The sequence below is a fragment of the Mauremys reevesii genome, linkage group 18, assembly GCF_016161935.1.
Source record: "Mauremys reevesii isolate NIE-2019 linkage group 18, ASM1616193v1, whole genome shotgun sequence".
Classification (NCBI taxonomy): domain Eukaryota; kingdom Metazoa; phylum Chordata; order Testudines; family Geoemydidae; genus Mauremys; species Mauremys reevesii.
The window spans coordinates 3,064,713-3,075,002 of record NC_052640.1 but is presented as its reverse complement, the minus strand read 5'-3'; the positions used below and the strand labels follow the sequence as shown (position 1 = coordinate 3,075,002).

The 10,290-nt window shown below is 41.8% G+C and overlaps 1 protein-coding gene and 1 long non-coding RNA gene across 2 annotated transcripts; both read right to left on the bottom strand.

The window, feature by feature from the left end:
• Window positions 1–3,800, bottom strand: LOC120385970. The gene is made up of 2 exons (XR_005589461.1): window positions 3,739–3,800; window positions 1–799 (listed from the first exon to the last, which is right to left on the bottom strand). It is a non-coding gene; the product is annotated as an uncharacterized LOC120385970 (long non-coding RNA).
• Window positions 3,801–4,199: 399 nt separating this feature from the next.
• On the bottom strand, window positions 4,200–5,930 carry TMEM211 (transmembrane protein 211). The gene is given in 3 exon segments (XM_039505419.1): window positions 4,200–4,487; window positions 4,919–4,969; window positions 5,828–5,930. Coding segments are annotated over 3 exon segments (390 nt in total). The 5' UTR covers window positions 5,879–5,930.
• Between the last annotated feature and the right edge of the window lie 4,360 nt (window positions 5,931–10,290).

Below are 10,290 nucleotides of genomic sequence, written 5' to 3'. Positions count from 1 at the left end.
TGAGATTAATGAGCATTGTAGCTTTTATTATAACATTTGTAGAAGTGCTGCTAAAGTTTGTCTTGGCATATTTCAACTTCACAGTTATATTTTACTCATGCTTTTGGTTTTCTTTGTAAATTGTTCCTTACTGTTGTTCAGAAAGACAAACTAAAACTCTATTCTCTATGGTTAAATGTATTTTCAAATCAATAAAATCCTGGCTGTTGTTTATTGCTGTGCTTTCACTGACTAGAGACACTAAGAAAGGAGTTGTGGAAAGTTTTGTATCTCTTTTAGCCAGATTCTTCGCTGCCTTTTGCCATCTGTTACACCTGTGCAAATGTTATCAAATGGAATAATGTTTTACACACAGGATGCAGTCTTACTGTTCACAGGTATCAATGATGATGCAGGATCAAAGAAGTGGAGAATCAGAACCTGAATCTGTAGTCAGAACTCTTTTTGACAAGAAAGCTTTTCATGGATCAAATGTACATGGTGGGTCTTGTCACTTAAAAAGATCAATAATTGAACTGAGTTCCTTTCTTTAAAAAAAAAAACTCTTTGAGCATGTCAGGAAAGCGACATACAGCTGAATCCTAATAAAACCTCCGAAGATACTGAGATGTTCAGGAATCAGTAGAAGAGGGAAACATGTTGGCAGCTGGTTGGAAATGGAGGTTTGGATAATCGAGTCTCTTGTGCGGCACATGCACGATCTAATTCTCTCCAACAATTTCTGTTCAGCTTTGGCACTGGTTTAGAAGCTGTTTCAGCAGCATGGATAGAAAAGAAGTCGTCTTAGAAGTGCCTCCTCCTAGAACACAGTGAGACAATTACATGTTGCTAGTGAAGATCAGGAGTGATTAGCAAAAATGCAAAACATTTGTCATTCTCACCCTGTGTCCTTCATAAACACCCAAAGACTGCTTTGGCAGGTGGAAACCTGCTCAACTTGGACCTGAGTCACAAACCATTGAAGGCAGTGGAGTCTTTCCACTGACTTCAATGGACTCTGGATCTGGCCCTTTGTACACAAATATTAGCGAAGGAAAGGTGGTGGATATCACCAGGCTCTTCTCTCTCTCCCTTGTACTCTTTTGGAAGATGAAGTAGGATTCCTGTACTGGTGAAGCTGTGTCTAGTCCTCTTTGGGTTGTTGCTCAGGTTGAAGGGCAGGAGAGGGGAGAATGAAGAGAGAGGTTTTCTAATCTCTTAGTTGTCCAGGAACACTGAATGAATGATGCATCCAATTGCCAAGCCATCTGAGGCTTGTATGATGTACTTGCTTAGGGAGATAGAGATACCATCTGATTAATACTGAAGCAGAATTCAACTATCACATCATATCACCTGCTTTTGCATCTTGACAGTGAATGACCTGGATTAGGATAGAATTATAAAACCCTTAGGCATGTCTGATGTGTTGCATCAGCAGCAGTATGTGAGTGACACTATGGACTGAGTTCAAAATATTGGATGGAAATGTTTTGTTTGGAAAATGTGAAAATAAACATTCAGATAAGAATAGACACAAAATAATGCTGAAAGGGACAGATGTTTAAATACTAGTCTCTCTGGTGCATCTTGGAATTACAGCTCAAGCTTAGCGTCTTTCCAAAGCTTGGAACCTGAGCTACAGATCCATGTGAATGCTGAGATATAAATAGATCTAAACAGAGTTACAGATGGTGAGGGCTGCACAGTTAGCTAGATACAGAAATATCTGCAGGGAAGCATGTTACTAACATGCTTCCAATCGAAACTGTGATGCTCCAAGCTTTAAAACATTGTGCATTTCACCCTGCTTCTGTATTGCCAAGCTCTCTGTCCTGCTGTGGGCAGCCACTATTTGTGGCTTGGTCTCCTGCAAGCACCTCTGACCTTGGGGCATACAGCATCTTGCACAGTCAGGCCACACCTCCCCTTGACTTTAATAGGAGTTGAGGGCACTCAGCACTTCACTGGAGCAACCCATATGCCTTATGCATCTTGCTGGTGCTGTCCGACTCATGGGTGCAGCTTCCTCCCCGCCTTAGCACCAGCAGCACTGCTCTGAAGGTGGGTTACAGCCTGACAGAAGTAAACACTCACTCTTTGCCTAGCAGCTCTTACTCACTGCCTCCTCTCCTGCCTTTGTGGCGTTGGCAGACTGGTGCGTCACTCAGTTTGAATACCACTCCAGACCTCCCACCTGGCCTTCCTGGGAGGATAAATCTCCCAGCTAACAAAATAATCCAAACATTATTGACCAGAACATCCAACTACTTGTCGACTCAGATCCCTGAACCCAAAGAAGCTTTAGAGTATCTTTTAAAAGTGTACTAGCAACAGGTGTCCCTAACACACAATTCATGTGTTATGTTAATTCTGCCTATAAACAGCCTCAGAGTGTCAGAGGACATCAAATCAAAATAGAACTCGCTACTGAATCCTGGAATGTAACATCTTCAGAGATGCTTCTTCTGGTGCCTCTTGTTAATTCTGTGTTTTTTAAGGGGGCATCTAGGTATTTATAAAGGGGTTTTTCATTACTGCGCCATCAAGAGAGATGAATAGTCATCAAAACAACTCATTGTTTATACCATACCATAATTCCACAAATATCATCCAAAAGTGAAAATCTCAGAAGATTTACCCAGTTGTTCCTGTAACATATTTTGTTCCTAGTCTGGAAAGAACTTGTACAGTTGCTGTGTGAGAGAAACTAACACATGCTTGTGTTATCCAAGTTGCAATTAGCAGTGGTGCAAACTGTTTTAATCTGCAATGAGGCATGTTTAGGCTTATTAAACTGTTGACAAGGGAAGTCTCCAATATGTATCTAAAATCATTGCAATGTCTGGGACTCTCTGAAAGTGCACTTCTTGCTTTAACCCTTTTAGCGCCAACTCTTTGTAGCAGGGAATGCATTTACTCTTTTGCAAAGCGCAGTGTATATTTACAGCATTATGATTACTGCTAATGATATCCTGCATCATGTTGTGCAGTGTTTTCTCCAGTTTCCTATCAGTATCTCAGTAATACTCTGTTGTGAAATGGGATGGCCTCAGAGGTGTGATTTCCTCTTAATAAGGTAGGAATCGTGAGAAGTATTCTGACTAGATCTAAATATCTTATGTCTGTGCCATATGTAGGCTTTAGTAGCTCAAGGATTGAGATTTTCAGTTTCATGCAAATCCAGAGCTCTTCATGGCGCTGGTGTACCCAGCAACACAGCGGTGCCTCCTCAGCACAACTGTTCACTACAACCCAGTCAATTGCACCTTTGCTACCTCAGCTGCACCAGTGTTGGTCCCAATTTGCCTTTACTACTGGTGATAACGCACAAGATGGAGTGGGACCAGCTTGACTCTTAGATCCCATGGTGAGTTTGTGGAGGAGTTACAGGGGGTGAAAACCAGCCCTCTTGCTTGTGAACTGGAATCACAGACAAAAGGCAAGAACCCTCTTGATGCTATTGCTGAAGGTGTCTGTCCGAGGAGATCTGCAGCTGTTTGATCTCTGCAGAACTTCCTGCCTCTCCCCTCCACTTTCAGAGTCCCATTGCTTTTTCTTTAACTCCCTCTCCTGCCAGGGACATCTCTCTTCCCATCCCATCCACAGTCGGCCTCCTCTCTTTTCACTGCCAGATCCATCTGCTCCCCTTTTCACCACTGCCTAGCCCATATCTGGCTACAGCTCTGCCTTTTTCTCTCCATTCCCTGCCCCTTTCTGGTCTCCAGTGGTGCCCTGGCTGTCTAACCCTATCATTACCTGGAACTGGACAGATGCCGTCTGCCAGTGCTGGTTAATCAAGCCTCAGCCAGATGGTGTTCTATGCGACTGCTGTTCTATGAGTCTGCCTGCCAGGACTCCCAGTGCTGTCACCCCTGAGCTTCCTCTTGCTCATTCCTTCCTTTTCACACAGACAATGGAAACTGATCATTGTAAGAATGAAACAAAGCTGCCTTGGGTGAAGAGGAGACAACGTTTACCAACTACTATGGGAACAATGGGTCAGGCTCTCAGCTACTGGCTGTGTAGCTCATTGACTTCAATGGAATTATGCAGATTTACACCAGCTGAGGATTTGGCTCACCATTCTGCTAGCATTAAGGTGGGGGTTCCTTGTGGCCTGGTGCATGTTGGGTAAGAAAAGGCTATGCCCTGGTTTTGTTTATCTGTACAAACCCATGGAGCAGTCCATCATAAAACACTGGTTTTACTGAAGGATTTTATTGTTCATCTTCTCTTACTAGAATTATACTTTCTATAGCAGTAGAGAAAAAGATCTTGGACATGACCTTATTTAAATTGTATCTGCCAATGACTGGCAGTTAACATGGTAGTATGACATCCAGGATAGCCACCATGTAGTCCCAGCCAAACTTACATTTCCCAGCATTGTATGTGGAGGAAGAACCACCAATTTCATTAGCGAATGCAGAATCCAAACTACATGGAAAAATCAGCAGTCCCACAATTGTGCCAATCACTGGCGGGAGGGTAAAAAACAAGCAAGCCTGCAGTTATACCAGTGCAAAAAATGACAGAGCTTCCAACGTCAGATAACAGGCAGTTGGAAACCACTGGGTGAAGATCCTGCTTCAGAAAGTAGTTTGTTCATTTTTTGGAGGGGTGATGACGGGAGACTCGGCTCCAGAAGACTTGGAGAGAGGTGAGCATGGATTTCACACAGGCAGATGTATCCATGAACTCATTATCGCAGCCACATTGGTTCAGTTTGCCGGACACCACCACTAACCTGTGGGTGTCACTGGAGCTTTCAGGAGCTTGAGTGACAGACAATATGAATGAGGCTAGAGTTGCAGTGCCCAAAGGAACAGTTCCATCTCCTGAAAGGTAAATACCTGCAGCTGTTTGCAGATGTTTTGCAGATGACCCTCCTCTGGCAAAGTCCCTGGGATATAAAAATCCAAGACAAGGTAAGAACTGTTCCAAATGTTAGCAGCACCCAACCTCCAAAAAGCAATACAGCTGCAATCTGAAACCAAATGTGGGTCTCTTTGTTCAAGAAAAAGCTTGGTGGTCCTAGAACATTAGAATATAGTGTTGATTGCCAGACTCCTCACTGGAATGACATTATCACCTACGCCAGGCAATAGTTAGATAGGCCCACTACCCCTTTTGGTGTTAAAATTGAGCCTCCAGCTATTCAAGGAGTCCCCATACCTCTGACGAATGTGTCAGATTAAATAGAAGTGGGTCTCTGCTACTGACAGGTGCATTTTAATACTGAACACTACAGTTACAAGAGAGGAGTCAGTGGAACAGCCCCTAGTGGATTTAGAGCACTCACTGTGCTTCTGGCTCCAGGTTTGATGCTGGAATTTTGGAGCCCTTTATTTTGCAAGCTGGACAAGTGCCTTTGGATATTTTTAAAATGCCAAGCAAAGGGGCCAACTGCACATGAACTAGATTTCAGGGAAATACAGTCAGGCATTGGGTTCTTGGTCTGTTTTCTTGGCCACTCCCACCCCTGCTTCATGGATGTGACCAGCTTGCACCTCTCCTCTCAGGCCTTATAGTGCCAGCAGTTAATTGCACCTGCAAATTTGTATCTATAGTTAAAACAGACACAAAACTAAAGGTTCACTTGAAAATGCGGCTTGCAACATTAATTGGGTTAATTCGTTAACATTCAGTACTTTGAACATTCTAAAGTCCTATTCTATAAGTGCTAAGCCTCTGTTAATAATGCTACTGGTTCTTTAACAGTAAAAAGAACAAAAGGGCCAAATATCCCTCTGGTTTGAGCCCCAGGAGGTGAGTCAAACAAGTCACATCAGGGAGGAATCTGGTCCATCTACAGGCACGTTTGCGTATCTTGTGGACCATGTACCTTCCAGGAAACAGCAGGGATATTCTCTAGAGTCCTGTATATGGTGCACATCTGCTTACCAGGCTTTTGAGGACCAATAGCAGTGTGTAAAGACCCCAAATGACACGGGTTTGTTTCTGAATCACACAGGGGATGTCAGACTGAAGCTGAAAATGCAGGCCAAGGCCAGGGAGAAAACTGCCCAGACATGCCATTGTGGATCTTGTGGACCTAATTTAGGAATGAGTGACACTGTGCATTCTGACACTCGCATGCATTCTGGCCGCAAAGGCCCTCTGTGGGCCATCAGCCCTGAATACCCAGAATGCTGTGCACTGCAAACATACCCTCTCCTGACTCCCGGTATACCCCTTAATGCTTGAGGTTGAGGGGTGACGTAGGGTTGTTGTGGCCATTCTATGCCAGGTGGGGAAACTTCTTAATGAAGGTTTTTCTCAGGGGCTGTTTCTGCCCCCTTTATAGTCCCTATAGTCTGCCAGAGTGGCTTAAACGGGCTGCGGTGCCTTTGCCTTCTTGCTGCAGGCACTCAGAGCAAAGAGAGACTATCAGCAAATATTACAAACAGGACAAGGCGAGAGGAAGACATCTATGCTCAGAAGCCAGGAGTAAATCACCAGCTGCCTGCATTTGTCCTTGTAAACTTGAGGGCCAGTAGCTTTTTAATCTATGCAGAATCTACAGAAATCTGTATTTCCAGATTTTTAGTGTGGCCTTTCCAATTCTTTCTGACGATGCACATGCTGGAGTGCAGCTGGGAGAAGCAAATGGGGAACCATGTCCATTGTCACCAGGTAAGGGTAGTTAGTGCTGGTTGGGTGGTAGCATGTTTTCAAGTGCCGAAACTTATACTGGGACAGGAGTAAATTCCCTCTTGGCCTGAATTCTACATTTTAAACCAAAAATTCTAAAAAATAATTAAAAAAAAATTGTATAGAGGTTAGGACCTCATAAGTCAAAAGCTCCAGGCCTTTCCGCTGCATTATTGCTAAAAGTGGCTTAATTAAAAGAAACCTTCCAGTTAATTAGTCCTTAATGTGTTTACTGTTTGGGGCATGTTTGCTGTAATGGCCAGGCACAGATGGCATAGCACCAGTGACTCAGAGCTTGTCTATGTGCAGGGTATAGTTATGGCCCTTGCTATGCCTTCACTGCAAAAAAAGGTGGGGTTTTGTTTTGGGTTGTTTTTTTTTACAGTGAGATACCTAGCAATCCAAAACCCTAGTGTGGATAAGCCCTAAGTGAAAATATACTAATACAAATGGAAGAAATGGGAAATTGATAGTAATGAATTAAATCAGAAGCTAGGAATTGTAGAAAATTGATAATAGAAACTAAGGGATACAAGGAGAAATCTGTTGGCAGCAGAGTTAAGGACAAGGAGTTTTTAAAGTTTATTAGAAACAAATGGAATCTAACAATAGTATTGGTCCATTACTAGATAGAAATGTGGAATCACCAATAATAATGCAGAAAAGGCCAAAGTGTTCAATAAATATTTCTACTCTGTATTTGGGAAAAAACGGATGATGTAGTCATGTCATGTGATAACACTCTTTCCACTCAGCTGGTATCTCAGGAGGATGTTAAACAGCAACTACTAAAGTTAGATATTTTAAAATCAGCAGGTCCAAATAACTTGCATCCAAAAGCTTTAAAACAGCTGGCTGAAAAGCTCACTGGACCATGAATACTGGTTTTCAATAATTCTTGGCACACTGGGGATGTTCCAGAAGACTGGAAGACAGCTGATGCTGTGCTAATATTTAAAAAGAGTAAACAGATGATCTGGGTAATTATAGTATTGTCAGTCTGATATCAGTCCCAGGAAAGATAATGGAGAGGCTGATACAGGACTTGATTAATAAAGAATTATGGAGAGTAATATAATTAATGCCAATCAACATGGGTTTATGGAAAATAGACCTTGTCAAACTAACTTGATATCTATTTTTGATGAGACTACAAGTTTGCTTGATAAAGATAATAGTATTGATTGTAATAGACATCTCTATGGTGTTTGACTTGGTATGGCACAACATTTTGATTATAAAACAAGGACGATATAAAATTAGCATGACACACATTAAATGGATTAAAGGCTTGTTAACTGATAGGTCTCAATGTAACTGTAAATTGGGAATCCTCATTGAGCAGGTGTTTCCAGTGGTGTCCCACAGAGATCAGTTCTTAGTTCTATGCTATTTAACATTTGTATCAGTGACACTGGAAGAAAACAAAAAATCCTTGATACAGTTCACAGATGACACAAAAATTGGTAGGGGTGGTAAATTAGGACAGGATTCAGAACAATCAGGGTTGCTTGGTAAACTTGAGGCAAGGAAACAATATATGTTCTAATGTGGCTAAATGTACATGTATACATCTAGGAAGAAAGAATATAGACCATGCTTACAGGATGGAGGACTCTATCTGGGAAGTAGTGACTCTGAAAAAAGACTTGAGGGTCTTGGTGGATAATCTGCTGAACATGAGCTGCTAGTGTGACACAGTAGCCAAAAGAGCTAATGCGACTCTTGGACGCATAAATGGGAATGTCAAGTAGCAGCAGAGCAGTTATTTTAACTTTGTATTTGGCACTGGTGTGACCACTGCTGGAATTCTGTGTCCAGTTCTGGTGTCCACAATTCAAGATGAATATTGATAAATTGGAGCAGGGTCCGAGAAGAGTCACAAGAATGATTAAAGGATTAGAAAACCTGCCTTATAGTGATATCCAGCAACCTTATTTTTTAATCGTAACAAAGAAATTAGGGGGTGACTTGATTACAATTTGTATGTTCTTACATGGGGAACAAATACTTGATAAGTACTTGATGAGTGCTTCAATCTAGCAGACAAAATTTTACACCTTATTCCCAGTCTGAATTTGTCTAACTTCAACTGCCAGCCACTGAATCATGTATATTGAGGGTAATTAACTACTGGAACAATTTACCAAGGGTCATGGTGGATTCTCCATCACTGGTAACTTTTAAACCAAGATTGGATGTTTTTCTAAAAGATCTGTTCTAGGAATTATTTTGGGAAAGTTCTCTGGCCTGTGTTATACGGGAGGGCAAATCAGATGATCACAATGGTCCAATCTGGTCTTTGAATCTAGTTTCAGAGTAGCAGCCGTGTTAGTCTGTATCCGCAAAAAAAACAGGAGTACTTGTGGCACCTTAAAGACTAAGTATCAGAGGGGTAGCCGTGTTAGTCTGGTTCTGTAGAAGCAGCAAAGAATCCTGTGGCACCTTATAGACTAACAGATGTTTTGCAGCATGAGCTTTCGTGGGTGAATACCCACTTCTTCGGATGCAAGCAGTGGAAATTTCCAGGGGCAGGTGTGTATATATAAGCCAGCAAGAAGCAGGCTAGAGATAACGAGGTTAGATCAATCAGGGCCCCATCCTCCCTGATTGATCTAACCTCGTTATCTCTAGCCTGCTTCTTGCTGGCTTATATATACACACCTGCCCCTGGAAATTTCCACTGCTTGCATCCGAAGAAGTGGGTATTCACCCACGAAAGCTCATGCTGCAAAACATCTGTTAGTCTATAAGGTGCCACAGGATTCTTTGCTGCTTAAAGACTAACAAATTTATTTAAGCATGAGCTTTCGTGAGCTACAGCTACAGCTCACGAAAGCTCATGCTTAAATAAATTTGTTAGTCTTTAAGGTGCCACAAGTACTCCTGGTTTTTTTTTAATCTAGTGTAACTCAGATCCGTATTTGGCCCAGTCACTGACAGGGCAGTATTTGGATCTATGGCATCTGCAATTAACCTATTTCTCCACTGCAGGGCACTAATACACTACATGAGAGAAACAAGACTGGGGGAACAGATCCTAGTTGAAATAGTGTTTGATACTCCATCACAGTTCATGTTATTCATTTTACAAGTTCATTTTGTGTGATCTCTCTTCAGGCTGTAAAGTATGACAAAGTTGATAAAAACCCAACAACCTGAAAACACTCATAATTTATTGGATTTTATGTGTGGTTATTATGACAGCAGAAACAAAGTTCACTTATGGGTAAAAGGACAGGAACTAGCGGTGCCAATGATACATTGGTACATCCTAAACTGCTAAGACGTTCTTTATTTTGATGGTAAATTCTGTATTTTTAAAAACCAGAAATGCACAGATTAATTAGTTCTATTATTTGTATAAGGGGTAACGTTCTCCTGAGTTATATAGAACTTGCATATAATTGCATTGAGATTTCTGGTGAAATCATAAACCAAGGGTGCAAAGTTCAAGTGTCTGTGTCCATTGCATGTTGCAGTATCCGCTTGCTATTGCTGTCACCACTCTGGTATGGAATTACAGCTTTAATTTATGTACACAGGATGGGACTCAATATTTAACATTATCCAGGGATTTCAGTTAATTCCTATGAATAAAATACTCATTCCTAAAGAGGAGGGATTTATGTAAGGAGCTGGGGTACCATGAGA